Genomic DNA, 22,335 nt, shown 5'->3' with positions numbered 1-22,335 from the left:
AATAACATTCTCGTAATCCTTATGTCAGGCCATATGGTGAGTGACTGTATGTGTTACCTCGCTCTTCGACCCATGGCCATGCAAATGCAGAGACAACACACACGTGACTGAAGAAACAACACTATTAGCTGACAGAACTTTGTGCGCGTGATAACAGTGCTCGGTATAGTTTGTTTAGAATGTCCATATGAATGTTTTGCTCATTCGATCTTTTCAGAGATACGAGCTTAACAGTAATCAGAATGTCCATATACATATTGATCCCATATAAATGTTGTAACACGCGAAGAACAGGGCGATGAGCCTCCCGGGTGCACAAACGGAACGCCCGCTTCAAGCCAGCGCACCCATGGGGTCCCAGGGAGGAAGGATGATAGCCTCCTTTTTGAGGACATCCCTCACCTCCTTACTGCAAAACCGAGGGTCGACAACGGCCTGGTAAACAAACTCATCAAGCCAGGCGTCACTCATAACAAACCAGCCCTTGTCACCGGCAGTAGTGCCCCAGCTGTTCTGTACCCTCCAGCGGACAGGTTTACCTGTCTCCTCATCGAGGTGGACTGCTGTCAACACCATAGCATGCGTCATCTGGCTCTCCTTTGTCGTCAATCGTTGCGCCTTGCTCATGCCGAGTAAACTAGTATTGAAGCCCAGCTCGTAGTTGAAGAGATCGAGGTCCATAATACCAGACGTAGAATCACTAAACTTGCCAACGTCACTGCCGAAGAAGATGGGAATGCCAGCCTTTAGCATCTTGATGCAAGTCTTCTTGAGGGTATCGATGTCGACGTTGACGTAGCTCACTCCACGTCCGCCAACAATGTTTCCCAGTCGTGATACCGAGAGCAGGTTAAGCGGCTCGTGGCGAGGATCGTGTACTAGTGAGATCATACTATCAATTGTGGTAGATGTAATTCGGAACTCAGAACTGTATATGTTCTTGGCAAACTCCCTTGGGGTCGCCTTGACCTCATGAGCCTTGCCATTCTTATCGTTGTACTGCCAGGTGAAAGCATCCTCGGGACTCGGTGGTGGTCCGAGGAGAAGAGTCATGATGAGAGAAATCTCACGCATCATCTTGTCCTTGGCCGACGAAAGCGCGGTAGCGGAAACACCATTTTGGGAGTTGATCAACCCTCGCAGTTTGAGGGCGAATTCTCGAAGCTTGGTCTTGATGACATTGTTCAGAATTCCAGAGCTTTGGGCGTTCCAAGTGTCTGGGTACAGAGTCTGAGGCACCAGACCGTACTTCTCGACAAGGTTGTACACCATATCCCACTGGCCACCGTCCGAGACTATATCACCCAGCAAGTTCTGGACAAGCCGACCTTCGAGGTCTTCTCCAGCAGTATCAATGACTTGTTCAAGGAACCAGTTGGACTTCTCAAGTTTATCCCAGTAGAAAAGATACTGCTGCGACAGCTCAAAACTCTCAAGGTTATATCGCTTCATGAGGGCAACGCGGAAAACGTTTGTCGAAGCAAAGAGCCAGCAGCGGCCGCTCGAGCGTTGATTCGTGATGGGATCTCCTTCAAACGGGATCTTGACGTTGAATACCTGCTGGTCCGCAATCTGGGTTGGCAGTGAAGTGAGAACCTGTCTAGGGTTGGTCGAGCTCAGCGCTGTAAGAGCGAGTCTTTCCTCAAGTTAGTCGCTGATTGATGCTGTGGCAGTGGTATCTCACTTGTTCTTGGGATCCTTGAGAATAGAAGCTTGCCATGATTCGAGCACATGGACAGAGAGACCCTGTGCGTCTCGGACCAGTGGTCCCAGCGGAGCCTTCTCAGAGTCGCTGCTAATCTCTACATACTCATCGTCATCCTGAAGTTGGAGGCTATGAAGACGATCGAGAACAGCCTTCTCATGAAGTGTCGGCTTTGATGACTGAGCACCCATGATGGCTTGCGAGTTATCCGGATGTGGTGGCAAGCACAGTTTCGTGTATTCAGAAGTTGAGTCCCAAGTGAGCTATGTTGACCGGATTATGAGATAGACTGAAGATAGGAAATAATGACAAGGGAAACATTCCAGGTGACTAGGAGCTGTCACGCGCCCTCTTATCTATCATGAGCTTGCGTGCGTAAGGCAACCTTAAGTACCATCCATCTTGGGCTAGGTTTCATGGCGCGGGGAAGCACCCTGATGATAAAGGTCGTAATGATGTGCGGGGAGAGGACTTGCTGGAATAGAAGATACGTGGTTCAAAGAGGTATATCAATGAATTGAGGGAGTTTTGAAAAACAGCAAGACTAGATAAATCGATATTTATTATTCCATGATTGAATTCGAATCAGCCGTCAACAAAATCAATAACTTGAGGAGGGATCTAGGGTAGCTTGCCGAAACTCTGAAACAATGTGTATGGTTGCCGGACATGGTTAGGTCTCATGGTAGGACGGCACCTTGATGGATACAGATCATGGTTTAAGGCACTTGTTCAATCACAGGTAACATCAGTTCACATAGAGGACGGCAAGAGCCAACTATTAGTTAAGTAGATGCGGAATCAATTGTCAATTACTATAGTTCATGTACCGAACTCTCCCATCTACACAAAAGACTCCAGTATTTCCAGCTAGCCAATATCATTTACCAATCTCGACACAAACAAAACTCGAACCATCTTGACACAACAGATCCCCTATGAAACTTGACATTGTACAGGTGAGATGGGGGACAGCCCAGACCCGCTCCCCACAGCTGAGGTGAGACTGGTAGCGCTGTCCCTTCACTCAATTAAACATTGGGAAGGAGTCGCATTGTAAACGGCTGCCCGTCTTCAGAAAACAGTTGAACACGCTTACAGGCGAGAGCCGTGGATGACCTTCATGTCAACGGCGAGCTCACGGCCACCGTCGTTGAGGACGAGGACGCGAACAGAGCCACGGCCAGACTCGAAAGCGTTGTGGAGACGAGAGTAGAGGTTGGACTGGTCAATGACAGGGAGACCCTGCTTGACGTCGCCAGTCTCGGTCATGGCAACGATCTGACCCTCCTGCATGTCGAGGACACGGTACTGCTTGAAGACAGGGCCGAGCATGGACTGAACGACAACGCTGGGGGCAGGGTTGGAGATGAAAGAGGACTCCTCGTGAAGCTGCTTGGTGAAGAGGTCGACACCAAGGTAGCGGTACTGGCCAGTGGCAGAGGAGGTAGAGATGCGGATGACCTGGCAGGGGCGGCCCTGAAGCATAAGGAAGTCACCCAGGCGGATGTGGTGGCAGGGGATGCTGACGGTGTTGGGAGAGCTGGCAGGGCCAGAAGTCTCGCGGATGTCAATCTCGATCTCGCGAGACTTGTCACCAAGCTTGTGGATGCCGCCGTTGCGGAAAGAACCTGACGATTGAGTTAGCTTGAAATGCGTCACGAGTTGCAGAGCGCTTAATGGCGCGCTCGTGGGAGACGGTGTTCACTTACCCTCGTCGTCGTAGTAACCCATCTTGGACTTGTTGTCGGACTTTGAAGATTCGACGGTTTTTTCGGTAAATCTCACGTCCTTCTTGTAAGATGGACGAGAAACGGGCTTGTCAACGGAGTAAGTGTTGACTTGAGTTGTCTTGCTGTCGCGGTACCGAGGCTGGGAAGAGCGGGTGTCAACAGTGAAATTGTTGATCTCAGTCTTCTCACAGGTGTTGTATTGAGGACGGGAAGATCGGCTGTCAACAGTGAAGTTGTTGATTTCGGTCTTCTCGGTGTGGTTGTACTGAGGGCGAGAGGAGCGGTCGTCAACAGTGAAGTTGTTGATGTCAGTCTTCTCAGATGAATAGAACTGGGGAGCGGGTCGGCCTTCAACAGTGTAGTTGTTGGCTTTGAAGTTGTCTTGAGGTTTGTAGTGAGGATGAGAGTGGGAAGAAGGGTCTTCTGTGGAAAAAGCTTGGGCAGGGCGGTAACGCTGGCGGTATTCACGTTCAGCGAGATCAATGGGGGTGGAGTAGTAGGGATGACGGTGGGTGTCGATCTCTACGTGAGTGTGAGAAGATTGGAATTTGGGAGGTGGTTGGTGGTGGGAAGGTTGGTGGTACTGGGAAGGTTGGTATTGAGAGGGAGGTTGAGGTCTAGATTTGTCTGGGTTAGCTGATGGATGTCTATAGTAAGTCGTTTGCGTATCATATGGCAACGGGAGGCGGGCGGCCCCTGAGATAGCTCCACCGCCTTGCTCAGGCCAGCAGGCTTAGAGGCGCTAGTGAACCGGGGAGGGAGCAAAGCAAATTGGGTATCCAGCCAAGCTGAGGTGGGTTGGCATGGTAGCGTGCAGGGGGGTGTGGGTGAGAGGTGTGTGAAGAAGGGATATGAGAACTGATGTGAGAATGGGATGGCTGGGGACTGAAGAGCTCCGTGCGCGGTGGGTAATGGGCAAGCCGGACCAAGAAAAGGGAAAGTGAAAAATGATGGTCGGGGAAAAGAAGGTCAGGGGCAACGGCAATTGCTTTCGCCTAGAGAAAGATGATGTGATGAATTGTAGTCTTGTTTTCGCACATCTCCATGGCCAGATCAGCAGAGAGATAGATGAGAGTACAGACCAAGGCCTGGAAAGCGAGCAAGCAAGGCTTTCTCAAACCGTGGGGAAATCGTATCCCGTGCGATTGACTAAAAAGTAAAGAAAAAGAAACGGTCGAAACTGTGGTGGTGAAAGCAAACGTAGAATCAAACGTACCGTCGGGAGTCTTCACGGACAGTAAAGTGCTCTTCGTCGTGCTCGTACTTATGGACACCGGGACGGTGGTAATGTTCTTCTTCACGCGTAATATGGACCTCTTCTTCGATATACTCTGACTCTGAGCGAGGAGGAGGGACCTTTTCGGCGGTGACGGAGACAGAAGATATTTCACCTTCCCGTCCGGCTTCGGGCTGTTGGGGTTTGATCTCAACCTCTTCGTGTGTTTTTGTTTCGGTAACGGTCTGTGTGTGGGATTCGGATTCCCGATATGTCGAGGGGAAGATACTGAAGGGAACGGGGACGCGTGCCTCAAAGTCCAGATTTGCGACTTTTGCTGGCGCGAGAGAAGCTTCTCATACAACCTTCCGAAATTCGAAAGGATGACAAGAAGTTCTCTGGCTCTTGTTCCTACGAAACAAAAGTCGAAGAGAATGGAAAAGAATCGGGTGATGGCGAGCGAGGGCCTTCGGTCGTTCTTTTCTTCTTGTCTGGGTGAGGTTGTGAATTGACGATGTCGATGTGGATGGCGATAATTGGAGGGAGTAGGAGGAGAAGAGGGACCGGACAGGACTCAGAACGAAACTGGGCTTTTGAAGACGGGGGCAGGATTGGACGAGTTGTGCCTCTGTGAGCGGTTACTTTACTTGTTGTGTTGCTCCCTCGGCAGCGCAGCGTTCTGTTGATCCGTTGTGTCCTCTCTTGCCCAGCCCAGCCCTTTCCCACGTATCCTGCCCGGACCTCTCTGCCTTACTGCCATATCTCACCCCCATGGGTGTGCCGATTGTTCATTCTTGTTGATGTTGATGGCTTGTTTACCACTCGTCTTGTTTACATGCCAGGGGGGCCTGCATGTCGTCTTATTTACCTCTTTCCAAATCGAGTCTAGATCCGCAACCTGAACCCCGTATGTGGAAGGATCCACCATCCACTTCGTGTTTTGCAGCCCCTTCTTGGCTTGCCGGCCATTTTAACCCTCCCTCCTGCGTCTCAGCCAGAGACAATCAGCCAGCCTCCTAAAAGCTCTTGGAGCTCTTTGCCTGATGCTACCTAGCTGCTTTCCAGCTTTAGCCAGTAATCAGTCAGGAAGCTACCTAGCTTTCCGCGTCAGCCAGCTATGCCCATCCTGTTCCACGCAATTCTTCCTCCCTCCTCCGGATTTACAACCTTGAAAGGTGTGACACGGTCCATGCTTTGGACATGGCTCTCAAACAGCAGCTCGCAAACGTTAATGGAAAGTGGAACATAACCCCGTAAGCGATAGATGAAGCTTCGATCTCGTCACCGCTCCGCGTTCATCGGACCTGGTCGACTGACTTGAACGCCATCTGGCTTGTTCGTTAGCATGGCAGCATGGATATGAGCGCGAAGATCTGGCTCTCCCTCGCTTGGATTTCACCTCATTGACCCCATGCTGGCCTGTTCCTGAGCCTCGTAGCAACATGAAGAGCTGGCGTCATTGGACGAGCATACATGTGCCAAATTTGATCTTGCCCGGCACCAAAGCAGTAGCGCCACTTTCTAACCATGTAATCAGGGGGTAGAACCTGGCTGCTGCTGGGGTCGGCACCGTACAGTATCCCCAACCACTCGTTTTTATCGTTGATGCTCTCCACGAGATCTCTAGATCTCTGTTTGAAGCCTTTTGACTCTTAGTGTATCTGTGTGAGGAGCTGACAAAGTGACAATGCGTGACCAGCTGCTTCAGCTCGGCCTCTGGCAGTTGAAGATGGCCTGGCAGATACACAGGCCAGGCCAGGACCGGAATCGAATTCCTCGTCGCAGCACAGTTTGAGGAGATGACATTGTGGGCTCGTGCATATAGTCACCTTGTTCCCATTGGTGGCCATGTGAAATCCCCAACCTCTCTAATTTCAATGACTCTCAAATGGTTCCAAACTCGGCACACCAACAACCTCTGTTCAGCTGCAGCTTCAGCGGCTGATCCATGATTCAACTCGTAATCATTAATGAACGAGTACGGGAGATATCGTGGAAGCTTACCATTGGACAGCGCCCGACCTTTTATGCGAGTGTATTATCTAGTGCAAGCATGCGATACCATCCATACAGCTGAAAACGAGCTGTCGTTAAGCGCATCCTACTTTGTACAGTCAGCGCATTGAGTTTCTCTACCTACCATGGCCTCAATACTCAAGCGGAACTAATACCAAAAGCCGTCCAGAAAGATAGCATTGGTGGCCTCGGAGCTTCCGTGAGCTGGAACTGCCCAAACTTTGCTTTGTACCAATTGGGGCACTTGTCAGCAATCGCCAGCCTCCATATTTATCGATTTTACTTGATGCTCATCCAATGCAGCGTCGTCATCACCACCTTTAGCTGCAGCAAGGCTTACTCCTTGCCATTATTAGCTTCTTCTCCGAACCAATTGAACAAATATTCTGTCTGAGATTCATTTCCATATTCCGTACACTGTACTGCACCATGTTCCATGTTCCATGCCTAATATCAAATCCACGAATATCAATAGATCAACAGGCTAGGCTAGAGGCACTAACCTGCCAAGGCTATACTAAGTCCAGGCTCACAGTTGCTGTAACGACAAAAAAAGCACTTGCCAATTTGCTGACCATGGATCCTCTTTGAGGAGACAATTTGCAACATCAGGCCGGATAGTAATCTCAGACCACCTGCTAGCTTCTGACATTGGATCCGTGCCTCGGTCCCAGAGTTGCACCGTACCGTGCGAAAGAGTCCTGTAACTGTCAATGTGTTTATTGTGCTGTTGGAATGAGTTGATCAAAGTTCCTCGGCTCAACGGGTATCAGTCATGTGGTCAGTATGGCAGCTTCGTGCGGTTGAGACTGTCTGTGAATACTGAACAGGGAATGCAAGGCTTGAATAGAATCTGTGTCGTTATTTCAAACAAATCCGGGGTAGCTCTGCGCGTGCTAGCAATGCCTGCACACGTCCTGATATACAGTACGTTCATGTTATCCATCAACACCACGCAAGTAATGATGCGATGCGATGCGTTACGTGCGCCTTCTATCGTACTAATGCAAGTCTGATGCGCATTGAGATAACAAAATTGCTCCAGATGGTGTTGCGACGCGGGACTGCGATCAACCCACCGAGTCCTTGTCTCTGGGGTTCAATGAGCCTGTACTTTAGCGATATCTAGACGAGGATGTCATGCAAAAACCCCCACAGCCGGAGTCATCAGTCGGTTTGATGCCCGTCAGATACACCCAGAGTTGGGTAGCGAATTTCTGAGTATGATTTTCCTTGGACGTTTCCTGCTACCCGGCACTTAAGCTCATGAAGTTCAAAGTCACGTGGAACCCAGATGATGTCAGCATGCCCCTCCATACCCCACGATGGAATTGCTTTGTGCCGTGATGATGTAGTGTAGAGCCTGAGTTTTTCAAGTTTGTGTATCTTGGCCCGGAGACTATAATTCAAGATGAAGCAAAGATTCTCCTCATTGGACGTGAAAGTGAGTGCAATGTGAGAGCCATTTACAGTCCCCTCTAACTGCTGAACAAGATCATTGCACATGAGCTCCAGGAACGCCTGGTGACTCTTCGACTCTCTAATGTATACGACCTTTCTTCCAAAATTCTTCTTCTCAAGTTTGCGAAACCCGACAATAAGAAGCAGCTTGTTATTGATACTGGATTTCGTTGTCACCTGACGAAGTTCGCACGCACGACCGCCGCGGCTCCCTCTATATTCGTTGCGCGTCTCCGGAAGTTTCTTAAGACCAGACGGTTGACGGCAGTCAGACAAGTGGGCACCGATCGAGTCCTCGAATTTGAGTTCAGTGATGGCCAATATCGCATGTTCTTGGAGTTCTTTGCGGTATGTTCTATAAGTCCTGGTTCTGACCAAACTTACTGACACTCTACCTCCTCCAGAGCGGTAACATCATCCTCACAGACGCCGATCTGAATATCCTTGCTCTTGCGAGAACCGTGTCCGAAGGCGAAGGGCAGGAACCACAGCGAGTCGGACTGCAATACTCTCTTGAGAACAGGCAGAACTATGGCGAAATTCCTGCCTTGACCAAGGAAAGAGTTCAAAATGCCCTCAAGGCCGCTGTGGAAAAGGCGGCTGCCGATGCGACGTCATCAAAGAAGCAAAAGGGCAAGCCTGGTGGTGATCTGAGAAAGAGTCTGGCCGTGTCTATCACAGAGTTGCCTCCAGTACTTGTGGATCACTGGCTGCATACAAATAACTTCGATACTACAGTCAAACCACATGAAGTTCTGGCTAACGAAACTTTGCTGGATGAGCTGGTTAAGTCACTACAGGAAGCCCGTAAAATTGTGGAAGAGCTTACGAGCTCGGAAACATGCACTGGCTATATATTTGCCAAACGTCGAGAAAGACCAGAAGGAACCGAAGTCGACGAAGAAACGAAGACAAAGCGCGATAACCTACTATACGACGACTTTCACCCCTTCATCCCCTATAAATTGAAGAACGATCCCGCAATCGAGGTTCTCGAGTTCCAGGGCTACAACGAGACAGTTGATGAGTTCTTCTCGTCTTTGGAAGGTCAAAGACTCGAGTCTAAACTGACTGAACGTGAGGCAACAGCAAAACGGAAGCTGGAAGCCGCGAAGAACGAACAGAACAAACGGATTGAGGGGCTTCAAGAAGCACAATCCCTTAACTTCCGCAAAGCTGCCGCCATCGAAGCGAATGTCGAACGTGTCCAGGAAGCTATGGATGCCGTCAATGGGCTACTCAATCAAGGAATGGACTGGGTGGATGTTGGAAAGCTGGTTGAACGCGAGAAGAAGCGTCACAACCCTGTTGCCGAGATTATCAAGCTACCATTGAACCTTGCTGAGAACCTTATCACGCTCGAGCTGGCCGAGGAAGAGTTTGAACCGGAAGAAGATGACCCTTATGAGACCGATGACGACGACGACAGCGCACTGGGCGATGATGAAGCCACATCAGCTGCCAAAGGAAAGCAGTCCAATAAGGCGCTCAATGTGGAGATCAATCTTGGCCTCAGTCCCTGGAGCAATGCTCGAGAGTATTTCGATCAGAGAAAGACGGCGGCCGTCAAGGAAGAAAAGACCCAGCAACAAGCATCCAAGGCATTAAAGAATGCGGAACAAAAGATCACCGAGGATCTTAAAAAGGGACTGAAACAAGAAAAGGCTCTGCTCCAACCCATTCGTAAGCAGATGTGGTTCGAGAAGTTCACTTGGTTCATCTCATCCGACGGATATCTTGTAATCGGAGGAAAGGATGCTCAACAGAACGAAACCATCTACAAGAAATACCTTCGAAAAGGCGACATTTACTGTCATGCTGACCTGCATGGGGCATCCAGCGTCATTATCAAGAACAACCCTAAAACGCCAGATGCACCTATCCCTCCCGCAACGCTTTCCCAGGCGGGATCACTCGCTGTGTGCTCGTCAAATGCTTGGGATTCCAAAGCTGGCATGCCTGCGTGGTGGGTCAACGCTGACCAAGTCTCCAAATCTGCCCCAACAGGAGAGTTTCTGCAAGCTGGAAGCTTCATGATTCGTGGAAAGAAGAACTTTTTGCCTCCAGCTCAGCTTCTCCTTGGACTGGGTCTTGCTTTTAGAATCAGCGAAGAGAGTAAAGCCAAGCACGTCAAGCACCGGTTACACGATGTTGACTCCGCAATCGGCGACGAAGGCTCCGGTGCTCCCCAATCAGTGGGAATGATGGGCGATGCCGACGAGCCCGATGCAGGACATTCCGATGTGCCCTCTGATTATGAAACCGAAGACGAGAAACCCGATGAAGAGTCTCGAGATAATCCCCTTCAGGCATTTAAGAAGGGTGAAGGTCGCAACGCCGAAGTCGAAGTGGCTGATGAAGGTGTTTCTGAGCTCAAGATCTCGGATGAAGCAATCAACGAGGCCCCTGACCAAGAGATAGCCGAGGCCGACGAGAATGAAGAGGAGCAGGAGGAGCAGGAGGAGGCTCGAAACGAAGAAAATGAAGCCGATGAAGGTGAAGAGACTGCTAAATCAGAAAAGGAGACTGCCAGCAAGCCTGCAGGCACAGGTACACAAAACAACACCCCAAACGCCTCTAAGAAGCACGCTCCCAAGCGAGGTCAACGAAGCAAAGCCAAGAAGATTGCTGCAAAGTACAAGCACCAAGACGATGAAGATAGAACCGCTGCAGAAGCTTTGATAGGAGCTACCGTTGGGCAAAAGAAAGCTGAAGCTGAGGCAAAGGCTAAAGCAGATCGCGAGGCTGAACTTGCAGCAGCCAAAGAGCGGCGTCGTGCACAGCACCAGCGGCAACAAAAGGAAACGGCTGAACACGAGGAGATTAGACGCGTCATGATGGAGGAAGGTGTTGAAATGCTTGATGAAGACGAGGCCAGTCAGATGACAGTGCTCGATGCTATTGTTGGCACACCCCTTCCCGGTGATGAGATCCTCGAGATTATCCCCGTCTGCGCTCCATGGAATGCCCTCGGGCGCTACAAGTACAAAGCCAAGCTGCAGCCTGGTGCGACCAAGAAGGGCAAGGCGGTCAAGGAGGTTCTTGAGCGTTGGAAGGCGGCTTCTACTAAGAAGGGTGTTGTGGATGAAAATGCTCGGGACAAGGATCGAATGTGGCCCCGCGAGGTTGAACTGATCAAGGCGCTTAAACCTGAAGAGACCTACAACGTCGTGCCTGTTGGTAAGGTGAGAGTCATGATGGCCGGCGGAGGCGGTGGAAGCGGCGGCAGTGGAGGTAAGAAAGGTGCTGGTGGGAAGGGCAAGAGGGGAGGTAGAGGATCCAAGAAATAGCCGATGGATTCATAAAAAGGATTAGGAAATACATATCTCATCGATTCATCTGCTGAACATGTTTTCGAGTATGTCACAAACTTGTATATATCATCAATGTTCATGGCACGCTCCATATATAGTTCCTCTATATATATGTATATATATTCAATGCTACATGTCGTCCATTCCTTCATAAATCATAAACATGCTTGCTTATCGCGTACTATAGCTGATCTTGTCAAATTTCCTCACGTCATCAGGCATACGTGCAATGCACAATTCACCACAGAACTCGCCCCATTCGCCGCTTGTCGCGTCACGAACGACGTCCTTCATGCCTCTGCCGTAGCGTTCGCGGTAAGCTTGCTTGACGGCCCTCATGTGATGCGGATCCCAGTGGTATCGAACAAGGCGAGAAATGAGCAGCTCGCGACGAAGGTCATCTTTGCGAGACGCCGAGGTGGCGTGGTGAATAAGCAGGGCATCACGAACGGGACGGTTGATGACACCGTTGAGAATATGAGCCAAAAGTTCACCCTGACGAACGTTAGTTATTGAACAAGGTTTGTCAACGGGCGGATAGACGTTTCAAACTTACCACAAGGTTTCCACTCTTTTTGAGAGCATCGCGCGCAAAGTTGGCACGGTACTGACGCTCGTACTCTTGGAGAATAGCACGTAGATGAGAGTCGCTACGCAACACAATAATGTTAATCATTGCTGTCTCGCCACCCTTTTCCGACTTTATGGAGCGGCGGAGATCGGCGACGTCCTGGTCAACCAGAGCGTAGTCGATAGGCAACAGGCGACCGTGGTGGTCATACTCTTCCATGCGGCGTTCATCGAGAACCAGAAGGACGGCTTTCTTAAACTTGTCCTCCTTAAGTTCTTCCTTCATGCACTTGGTGAGACTGTTGTCATACTTCTTGTCTGTAAAAGCATCCTTGATGTAACGTATTTCGGCATTGGTGCGGCCCATGAGAGATTCGATGAGCAGTTCTCGACGAGTCTTATCGCCCTGGTACCAGAAGTTGGCCCAGTATGCCTCACTCTCCCATATGCCCAGAGCAACAGAGTAGCAGGCTTTCATCAGAAGAGGGTCTTCGTCTTTGAGACGAGCGCGGATATGCTTGGCGATGTTTACACCCTTGCGGTCGGAGCCGGTTTTGACGAGCGCCTTATAATCTGCACGTAGCTTCATAACTTGATCGTGTGTCAAGCTTGGCAGAATCTCGATAAGTGGTTCAGTGTCAGGTTTACGGCTCCCCTTGAGGGCCTGGGCTAGCTGGGTTGTGATGTCCTCAGGATCGTGGAAGCGGGCGCGTCGGCGACGTCTGCTATCGTCTTCATTGTCAGACCCTAGCGGAGAGAGTGCCTCGAGAGCTCGATTGTCGTCACTTGACTTGGCAGCGAGCAACAGAGGGGATGGCATGGGAGAACAATCTTGGTAAGTGCCATAGTAGGACTCGAGCATGGGCGATGGTGGAGCATTTGCTAGTGATGCGCCAGCTAAGCCTCCAACAGCGAGACCACCGACTGTCAGTCCAGTGTTGATGCTGAGACCGGACATCCTCGCAGTTGGAGGTTGAGGAGACTTGTCCTTTCGGCTGTGGCGTCCATCCCTGGATCGCGATCTGTGTCTGCGATGGCTGTCCACAGTTAGAGTATCTCCCGACTTTTCTCTCCTATGGGATCGAGATCTTTCCCGAGATTTTTCACGTCGGCGAGACCTATCTCGTGACTTTTCACGTTTTCGGCCTCCAGTGTCCACAGCCAGACGGTCTGAACTGCCCCGAGGGTCCGAAGATCTGTCTCTACGACGTTCGCGATGTTTCTCATCATCACGGCTTCTGGGCTCGGCTGTCACGATATTGGGGTTGGAGCCATAAACGTCATTGTAGCGCACATCTTCCTTGGACCTGCGCGAACCATACTGATCAACAGATGGACTTGCGGGATCGCGATGAGTATATCCGTAGGGATTCTGTTGCTGGGCATAATAGTTGTCCCCGGACGTTGGAGGGGGGTTGTATGTAGTCATGACTTGGCTGGCGGTCGAAGGGAGTCCGGTGGCCTTGCCATAAGCAAGATCGTCAGTCTCGGCTTTGGGACGCGGAGGAACTCCTGGCTGTCCGTAGGCCAGGTCATCGTCTAGCCTATCTTTACGGCTTCGGCTGTCCCTTTCCTTGTTGTCGCCAGGAGATCCAGTAAGCTTGCGCATGTACTTTTGTGGCAGAAAGCTGAATCTGTCCTGCTCGTCTTTGTCTTTCTCGCGGCGACTGTCATCTGGGAATGCTCCCGGAAATGCTCCCGGTAAATTACTGTCAACCCTGTCGTGCGAGGACCTGTATGGCGAGTCCTTCGGCGGCGAAGCGGTTCGGTAAGTGGGCTGATAAGAGTCATAGCTATATTGCTCTAGGTTTCCAGGAACAGGAGGGTAGATACCGCCCTCGTCAGGGTAAGGAAGAGCACCGCTTGCTTGTGGTGCGCCAGGTCTTGTGCGGTCATTTAAATCATCTTCTGGGTATATATAGCTCGATTCGCGATAATCGCTGTAGGATGGGCGCTCAGATGCAGCATCGCTCTTGGACCTGTGGTCGCGAGAGCGCGACCGGGATCGATCCTTTCGGGACCTATCATCAGGCCGGAGAGAGGACATAATCGCTCGTTTTGGGAGGTTCCTGTTTTTCGCAAAGACACAAGCTGAAGCTGCAAAGGAAGGAGGGGTATTTATTTGTGTGGAGCTCGCGGGGTTGGTTCTCTTGTTAGGTCTGAAACAAGACAGGTGAGAGGGGAGATGGAGAATAGGATGGAGCTGCCTGGTGATTATGAAAGAGATTGAGAGGTGCTCGAAGGATCATGCCGGAGCGAGTAATAAATCCTAGGCTTCCAGTTGATTTAAATTAACAACGACCGGCCACCTGATGCGATGGCATGCGTCAATGGCGGACGGACCGAAATGCTAGGCTAGGGTATTTCACCTCCACTTGACTGGCATTGGAACCTGACCTGCAGAGACCCAAGCTCTTGGTGTTATGGGAGACCAGTCAAACAGCTTATGAGGGTCTCAACTCGCATCTATCGGGTGACCCCGAACGCTACCGGGCCGCTTAACTGGGGGTTAGTGTGGCTGTTCCAACGAGGCAGAGGCTGAGGCTGAAAACAAGGGGACGGATAGGTTGTCATTTTGCGGGGCCTCACTGGGCTGTGCTCGGTAAAGAAGATGGTAGTATTGAGATCGGATTATGTGTTAGTTGATGGTCATTTCGTGAAGAGATACAATGACGTTATTATCATTGTGCTGAGAGAATCGCCAAGTCACCTGAGCGGGAAATCTATCGAGGCGATATTGGGCTCAAGGTGCTGGGCAGTACGTTTAGGCATCATTCACCGTCTGGTGGGTTGTAGATCTGTATATCTGGAACATAAAACTTGTTGTAAAGTCAACTATTTCTAAACATAGGTACTGTAAGATGTTTTGTGAACATGGAGGAATACCAGGTTAGAGCGAGTCTAGGAAATCATAGTATACCTAGCAGGCGATTAACTTGCTTCCATCATCGAGTCCCTAAACAACACATCCAGTAGAGTCTATCTAGACAAGACAGGTACGCGTTTTTATAGGAATAAGTGCAATGTATACTGTCTCAATATTGTCTTCTATTGCACTGGCACTCTTTCGCCGCGTTGGAACACATACAGTGCCTCATCCTTTCCAGGAAACGAAGGCAAGGCAACCTTTGCGACCATGGTCCAATCCTTATGCTCACTCTCCATAAACTCATCCATAGTTATTCCCTTGAATCCTGTGTAACCGTTTCGGTTTTGCGTGCCCACGACCGCGATAGTGTCGCCTTCGAATGCAGCCACGAGCTTTCTCGTAAAGCCTCCCTCAGTGCCACCACCTATGCCACCGCCAACGACAGGGTACACGAGTAGGAGTACCATTTCTTTTCCATTGGAGTTCTTGTGCAACCACTTGGTGCCGTCGGAAATTACTGTGTCATTGACCCAATTGACTCGCCATTCGCTCTGCATGTTATCCACCGCGTGTACTGTCAGGCCGTAACGACGGAGCATAAAGGCCCAGTATCCATTTCCTGACCCTATATCCGCAATAGGGCGCCCATCAGCCAGGATCTTGAGAATGGAGAGGCTTTCATGAGTTGGTGTTGCACAGCCAAAGTGGTGCATGAAGATGGGCAGAACGTGATGGCTTGTGGCAACACGTTCTGATGCCGGGCAAGGACCGCACCACTCTAGGGAGTGGCATGACCACATCCAGAAATCGAGATATGGGTTTGTACTAGGCGGTTTCTTGCACTTGGGAATAGTGAGTTTCGTTACGAGCCCCGGGTGTAGATATCGCTTTCTCTCTAGATTGGCTGCGACCTCACTTCTCGTTGAGCCTTTTTTAGCATTGGTCCCCAGGTTCTTGAGAACCGCACCAGTGGCCGTTGATGGTCTGAAAATAGAGGCATATGCTTCAACATCAGTCTGAGGAGGCGGGTCTCTCTGTCCAGATCAGTCTCTTTGCTGTCCACTTCCTCCAAGGTTGTTGACGGGTAAGATCTTACTGGTGAGCCGTCATCGTCACGGTACCAGGCATGCAGGCCATTACTACCTCCGAGATTCACGACAGATTGCACCTGGGCAAGCTTTACACTTGTTATGGCATGATATGTGTAGGGATCCGGATCGGGAAGCTGGAATAGTACTCGACTGGCGTTGTACAGGTCATTCTTCAGCAGATAGTCGACAGCTTCCTTCTGGCGGTCGATGTCTTCAATAGCACCATCTGGTTTAAATGCTGGGTTTCCAACGCAATGGACGAATTTGGGTTGAGACATTTGGAGTATATCGACAGCCTCGGTGATGAGTTGGGTTAGTGATTTACAGAGAATCCTCGATGACGTTGTTACGTTGTTACGTTGTTAGTAAGTTAGTGGTCTAAGTTAATTCTTTTCAAAAAGTGGGTGCCTCTTTTCTTTCATCTTAGTTTACCCTGACCTCGATGCCACCATCAGTCAATTGTGTAGGCCAAAGTTGAGTACAATACGCAGCTACCTACCTAGTACCTACGAAGGTAGACAAGGTAGGTGGATGCTATTGCTATCAAGCAAACATTGGTGAGGAGCCTCAAGTATTGATAACAGCCTCATGTCAATGCTTTGATCCCGCTCCCTTTTTTTTTTTTTTTTCGCACTTCAGTATTGCTTTTGTCACTTGTGAAGCGGATTTGCTCTTGCTCGGACCATCCGGATGGAAATACGGATACTGCTCCGCTATTAATCAAGTGACGGCTCGTTTGGTACATCATATATGAGGAGTCTACACCTGGTCATTTGTCACAAATTCGATGTCTCAGGGGGGCGCGGATATGTTGGATTAGAGGTTGATTTACGGACAGTCCTGCGGTATGCTGGGCATCAAACCACAACACGGTTAGGCAGGTAGTGTAAACTAGGTAGGTAATCCAGGAAACCCTGAAAGAACCTACCAAGGTTGAGTTAGGTCCAGCCCATTATTTTCTTTGTTTGTGAGGTTTGCCCGTCCATTCGTCTGATCGGATGCCCTAATCGTTAGTGGGCTTACAGGAACAGAGACAGAGAGGGAGGGAGGGAGAGAGAAAAGCGCCTCGGCACCAAACTTTGAGCCACTGTCAATGATCAATTAACGATGGACAAGCCCAAGAACAGGCGGGCGGCTTGGCTAGAACCAGTATATGTCAGTATTTATAATCCAAGTGGCGGCAATCTGCCACTTTCTTGGCACGATCTATACCGCAACCAACTGTTGTCGGATCCCTTGCCTGCGAAAGCCCCACCAGCGTTTGGTTTGCTCCAAGGTATGTACTGTACCTACAGCAGGTGCGGGTTGGAACGATCGCTGGTCTAATAAGTGTGTGTATTGTACTTACATATTCTCATGCGCCTCTTTTTCAGACATGTAACTCTCCTCCTGCAACTGCAGAATCTGTTTCATTTAAACACATTGCTTGGGATCTGCCTGTCTCTGCGCGTGTTATCCATGTGGCTTTGACGCCGAATACCATCATACCAGCCAGCTGCCCTTCTAACCTTGGACAACAACCAAGTCGATAATATCGTCACCGGACCACGCACGTTGTTTCAATCTTCATTTTCATTTACGACCCTTTTACGAAATATCGACAAGACCCGTGGCGAAGCCCTAGCCTGCGCAGATCATCGGCCATCTGTTATTTAGACATTAAAGTTGTCCTGTTATATCCGCACCAAGTCGACCAGACGCCAACTGCTTCTTTGTTATACCCGTCTTCCTTCCGGCACTTACACACACTTACACACTTCAATCACGATGGACCAGGAACCACGCAATAAGAAGCAGCGCGAGGACGCTACTGACTATGATGAGCTATCTGCCCACGGCCAATTGCGCTCTGGTGCTTTCAAGTCCAACGACCGCGAGATATCAGAAGTTCGACGAACCATGTTGGACTATCACGATAATTACAGCGTCAGCCCCCCTACACAAACTAGCAAACAATACGATGCCTTGAAGGAACAAGCCCGAATGGATCGTGCAACAGGCTCTCCAGCTTCAGATATCTCCGAACAGGGTCGACGCAACGATCCCGGGGTCACGTCGCCACTCACTCACCCTAATGGAATCTCAATGTTCCCAAAAATGTCGATTATAGAGCAGGAGGCCATGTCTCGACAAGCTCTCGCCCAGGCCGAAGAAGCCATCGTCGCAGACAGTGACGAGTACAATTCTACAGACGATGCTGGATATGGGAGTGATAATATGAGCTCTGCAAGCACATCCATTGGTTCATCCGTTCGGGATTACATGTTCGAGAATGGTCGCCGTTACCACAGCTTTCGCGCCGGCGCATATAACTTCCCAAACGACGACGTGGAACAGGAGAGAGAAGACATGAAGCATGCCATGGTGAGACTTCTCTCAGGTCAGAATCTGCATTTTGCGCCACTGGGCGACAATCCTCAAAATATTCTCGACATTGGAACCGGTACAGGAATATGGGCGATCGAGAGTAAGAATACCTTTCTTCATGCGTGTACGTTTCGACAGCTAACACTCAAATAGTGGGCGAGCAATATCCCAGTGCCAATGTTCTCGGCATCGACCTCTCTCCAATTCAACCAACTTGGTTGCCGCCTAACGTTCACTTCATGGTTGACGATGTCGAGTCTTCCTGGCTTCATCCACAGAATCACTTTGATTATGTTCATTCCCGCCATACCGTCCAAGCAGTCAAAGATTGGCCTCGGCTCTTTGACAGCGCCCTAGAGTGAGTGCCATTTTCCCATTACCATCCCATCGACGTCGTACTCACGTAACAAAGGCACATGAAGCCTGGAGGCTGGATGGAGCTCCAGGAGATTCATCATTACCCCCACAACGCAAGAACAGGTGAAGCCATCAAGCCATGCGACCACCCAATTGCACAATACTGGACCTACATCAACGAGGGTCTTGCAGCACTTGGTGTCGACTTCCCTGCCGCCGCAGGAGGCAAGTTAGCTATCAAGATGCAGGCAGCCGGTTTTGTTAATGTTACTGAGCGAATATTCCATGTCCCTCTTGGAACTTGGCCCAAGAATCAAGTTCTCAAGACCGTCGGGCTCTATTGGCGTACTATATTAAATGATGGCATCCAGGCCATTGCTCTCGGTCCCATGTCCAGAGGGATGGGATGGAGCCGCGAGCAGATTGAAGTCTTTCTCGTCAGTGTACGAAGGGCATACAGCGACAACACGGCGCTACTATACATGCCCATGCACATCGTTTATGGGCAGAAGCCGTACTAAAAGCGCCGGGCCAGAAAACAAAAAAGAGAAGAGGGTAAAACACATGAAAAATCCGCCAACAGCTTTGACATCGTTCTGCAACCAAGGACGTGCCGGTCCGAGGGACGCCATCATAACGTGGAGCCGCTAAAGATTCCAGGTGGAATGCTGGGGGGCGCTGTTTTGTTCCCCGACGAACTGCCCATGGATCTCGACTCCATTGAGGCAAGCCTGGTCCGGAAATAAGTGCCAGGTACAATATTAGCCTAGCCTTGGGTACAAAAAACACCGATTCGATAAACATCTTCTGACATCAAGGCACATCCACAGCCTGCACTACAACCCAAGAGTTGATAGACAGCACCACTTCAGCTTGCTCATATATGCAAAAGTACAATGATCCAGAAGACACATTACCTGTCTCTTGTCTCTTCTATTTACCCTGTCTTCAATGCATACCGTTTCCCCACAATAATCTGCGTGCCATTAATGTCACATCATATTTTAAGGAAACGCTCAGAACGCCTAGAACGGACTCCGACATGAAGGAAGTGCGAAAGATGACCATCGTTCAGATTTACTTTTGCAGCCAAAGGCGGCCAAGCTCCATGGCGCTTAATATGAACCTAGCTTCATGCCACCCACACCATTACATCCATGTTAGCTTTGGCACTAGCCTGCAGAGAGGGAGGAAAGAGGAACGGGTGAGCTCGAGACCTAACCAAAACAGTGTCATCGCAACAAATAATCCTAGTCATGTACTTTAAGTACTACTTCCAGGTCATTTCTCGACTTCGTTCCAAGGCAATGCCACAGCTTGCAGGACACACGCCAATCATGAATGTTCTTATATCAAGATAGACTTGGGCTAAAGGCATCTCGCCACCTTTTCGATCCGCACTACCAGGAATGAGGATGGTGGGAATAGCTCCAGCCGACCATGTTCTGGACATACCCACTACCCGCATGGGGTCTTGCTGGTCGCCTGCAGTTTCGAATTATCCTGGGTCGTTAATGGAAATCTGAAATGTATAAAATCACGCAACCCCAAAGCCATACGTACTGCGTATTGCAACGTTGACCGTGAAGCACGACTACATCACGTAGTTTGTTAAAATGGGTGAAGAAGAACTCACTCCGCCATACTCGCATGGCTCGCCAAGTTTAGAGACATCTCTCATGGTACAGTTGGCAATGAAGATTGCCGAAGAGACAGAAAAGCTTGACAATTATTTCAAGAGGAAGGGACTTCCAGATCTGGGATTTGATGTCAACGCCCCCAATGACCTCCCTAAGCTACCGGAGGACATACAGAAATGCAGACTGGAGATTTCATCGGCAACAAAGCAACTAGAACTTCTCGTAAGAGGACCTAGAGAGACTATCAGATGGGGTATATGGAGTGTAAGTCTTTTTCTTTCGGGATATTCCTTCAGAACTGACAAGCAAAAGTATCTAGACACGTTAAGTCTTCAGATTCTCAACAGTTACAAGATATGTGAGTAAGCCTGCTCTACGGTCAGAGCAGTTGCTGATACTCAAAAGACGATCTTGTCCCATTAGATGAGCCCATTTCTTTGCGAGATCTTCAAACTAGAACCACATTGGATTCTGTCAACTTGGCCCGCGCTCTGCGTCATGCTGTGACGAACAGTATCTTCCAGGAACCCATGCCGGGCTTTATAGCACACAGTGCTGCTTCCAAAATCCTTGCTCAAGACTCCAATCTTCAAGCCTGGGTGGGCTTGAACGGAGAAGATTTCTTTCCAGCGGGAGCACACACTCTGGAAGCTCTTCGTGCCGACCCAAAGGCTACCTCGCTCACGCGGACCGGATTCAACCATGCTTGGGGAACGGTTGACAAAGAGCCCATGTTTGCAACATTTGGCAAAGACCCTCCACGAGGCAAGCGATTCGCGGTAGCAATGGCAAGCCTCACTGGAGGAGAGGGCTACGAAGTTGGCCATTTCGTTGACAGCTACGACTTTTCTGATGTGAACGCCAATGAGGGGACATTCGTGGATGTCGGCGGGAGCCATGGCTTCGTGTGCGTGGACCTGGCTAGGAAATGGAGCAAGATGAAATTCGTTGTGCAAGATTTGCCAAAAACCGTCAGCAGTGCCCCGAATCCTATATGCGAAGATGAAGGGGTGGTCCAACGTATATCGCTCCAGGCTCACGACTTCTTCACGGAACAGCCTGTCCGGGGCGCTGATGGTAAGATGCAACCTGGAGACCATTGATACGAGATTTGAGCTGACAAAAATGAAGTGTTCTACTTTAGGTGGATATTTCACAACCTAGCTTCGCATTATGCTGTAACAATTCTGAAGAATCTTATACCGGCTCTCAAACCTGGGGCCCGCATACTCATCAATGACCACTGTCTCCGCGAGCCTGGGGTTGAGAATAACTGGGATGAGAAGCTTATGCGGAGCATGGATCTACTGATGTTGACTCTTTTAAACTCCCAAGAGCGAACAGAAAAGGAGTTTGAGGAGCTTTTCAAGGCTGCTGACGAGCGATTCGTTTTTAAGGTAAGTTATTTGTTCAACGACTGTTCTCCGCATCACCTTACTGACAGCTTCAAAGGGTGTAACAAGGTCGGAAGGGTGTAGGATGAGTATCATCGAAGCCGTTTGGCAACCTTGAGTTTAGACAATATTGGACGTTGGATAATTGAGTTTCTTACAAAAACAGGATAATAATAAATTCACCTTAAGGATGGACAAGCTTTCAACAATAAAGTAAATCTTGAAAGTTGACGTGTTTGCGGCACAACACTGAACCGATTGTCCACTTACAACACACTGCTCATCAAAGGATACTTGGAAGGCATCTTTCTCCAACCGCCCCGAGAGAACTTCATAGTACCAGATTTCTGCAGCTCATATATCGAAGCGTAATTGGTTTAGTGGTAAAATTCTCCGTTGCCATGTAAGCGACATCGGGGAGCCCTGGGTTCGATTCCCAGATTACGCATCAATTCTTCTTTTGCCTTTTTTGCCCTTCGAAAATCTTGAGAGGCTTAATAGACAAACGCAGTGCATCAATATGTTATTCAAACTATACAAGAAATACTAGATTAGGTACTATAGGCTATCAATAGCATTAATCTGTGGCCTAGGCCAGGTAC

At 49.7% G+C, this 22,335-nt stretch overlaps 7 protein-coding genes and 1 non-coding gene across 8 annotated transcripts; 4 read left to right on the top strand and 4 right to left on the bottom strand.

Moving 5' to 3' along the window:
- Positions 1–25: 25 nt before the first annotated feature.
- On the bottom strand, positions 26–1,964 carry FGSG_08736 (uncharacterized protein). The gene is made up of 2 exons (XM_011321690.1): positions 1,685–1,964; positions 26–1,636 (listed from the first exon to the last, which is right to left on the bottom strand). The coding sequence occupies exons 1-2, from the start codon at positions 1,894–1,896 to the stop codon at positions 334–336; spliced, it is 1,515 nt and encodes a 504-aa protein (XP_011319992.1). The 5' UTR covers positions 1,897–1,964; the 3' UTR covers positions 26–333.
- A 522-nt stretch (positions 1,965–2,486) lies between these two features.
- FGSG_08737 (uncharacterized protein) lies at positions 2,487–5,427 on the bottom strand (the record flags this gene model as incomplete). Its single annotated transcript, XM_011321689.1, has 4 exons — positions 2,487–3,336; positions 3,418–4,055; positions 4,655–4,899; positions 5,302–5,427. The coding sequence occupies 4 exons, from the start codon at positions 5,425–5,427 to the stop codon at positions 2,801–2,803; spliced, it is 1,545 nt and encodes a 514-aa protein (XP_011319991.1). The 3' UTR covers positions 2,487–2,800.
- Positions 5,428–8,081: 2,654 nt separating this feature from the next.
- On the top strand, positions 8,082–11,421 carry FGSG_08738 (uncharacterized protein; the record flags this gene model as incomplete). Its single annotated transcript, XM_011321688.1, has 3 exons — positions 8,082–8,114; positions 8,165–8,479; positions 8,536–11,421. 3 exons carry the CDS (start codon positions 8,082–8,084, stop codon positions 11,419–11,421), a joined length of 3,234 nt encoding a protein of 1,077 aa, XP_011319990.1.
- On the bottom strand, positions 10,156–14,305 carry FGSG_08739 (uncharacterized protein). The gene is made up of 2 exons (XM_011321687.1): positions 12,002–14,305; positions 10,156–11,940 (listed from the first exon to the last, which is right to left on the bottom strand). Exons 1-2 carry the CDS (start codon positions 14,060–14,062, stop codon positions 11,617–11,619), a joined length of 2,385 nt encoding a protein of 794 aa, XP_011319989.1. The 5' UTR covers positions 14,063–14,305; the 3' UTR covers positions 10,156–11,616.
- A 758-nt stretch (positions 14,306–15,063) lies between these two features.
- Positions 15,064–16,253, bottom strand: FGSG_08740 (uncharacterized protein; the record flags this gene model as incomplete). The annotated part of the gene is made up of 2 exons (XM_011321686.1): positions 15,064–15,918; positions 15,981–16,253. 2 exons carry the CDS (start codon positions 16,251–16,253, stop codon positions 15,064–15,066), a joined length of 1,128 nt encoding a protein of 375 aa, XP_011319988.1.
- Positions 16,254–17,742: 1,489 nt separating this feature from the next.
- FGSG_08741 (uncharacterized protein) lies at positions 17,743–19,220 on the top strand (the record flags this gene model as incomplete). Its single annotated transcript, XM_011321685.1, has 3 exons — positions 17,743–18,466; positions 18,496–18,700; positions 18,755–19,220. 3 exons carry the CDS (start codon positions 17,743–17,745, stop codon positions 19,218–19,220), a joined length of 1,395 nt encoding a protein of 464 aa, XP_011319987.1.
- A 955-nt stretch (positions 19,221–20,175) lies between these two features.
- FGSG_08742 (uncharacterized protein) lies at positions 20,176–21,853 on the top strand. Its single transcript, XM_011321684.1, has 5 exons — positions 20,176–20,603; positions 20,652–20,697; positions 20,745–21,416; positions 21,471–21,736; positions 21,792–21,853. The coding sequence occupies exons 1-5, from the start codon at positions 20,316–20,318 to the stop codon at positions 21,849–21,851; spliced, it is 1,332 nt and encodes a 443-aa protein (XP_011319986.1). The 5' UTR covers positions 20,176–20,315; the 3' UTR covers positions 21,852–21,853.
- A 246-nt stretch (positions 21,854–22,099) lies between these two features.
- Positions 22,100–22,181, top strand: FGSG_20699. Its single transcript has one exon. It is a non-coding gene; the product is annotated as a tRNA-Gly (tRNA).
- The last annotated feature ends 154 nt before the right edge of the window (positions 22,182–22,335 follow it).

Source organism: Fusarium graminearum, chromosome 2 (genome assembly GCF_000240135.3).
Source record: "Fusarium graminearum PH-1 chromosome 2, whole genome shotgun sequence".
Classification (NCBI taxonomy): Eukaryota; Fungi; Ascomycota; class Sordariomycetes; order Hypocreales; family Nectriaceae; genus Fusarium; species Fusarium graminearum.
The sequence above is the reverse complement of the archived record's forward strand: the minus strand, read 5'-3'. Positions and strand labels throughout refer to the sequence as shown.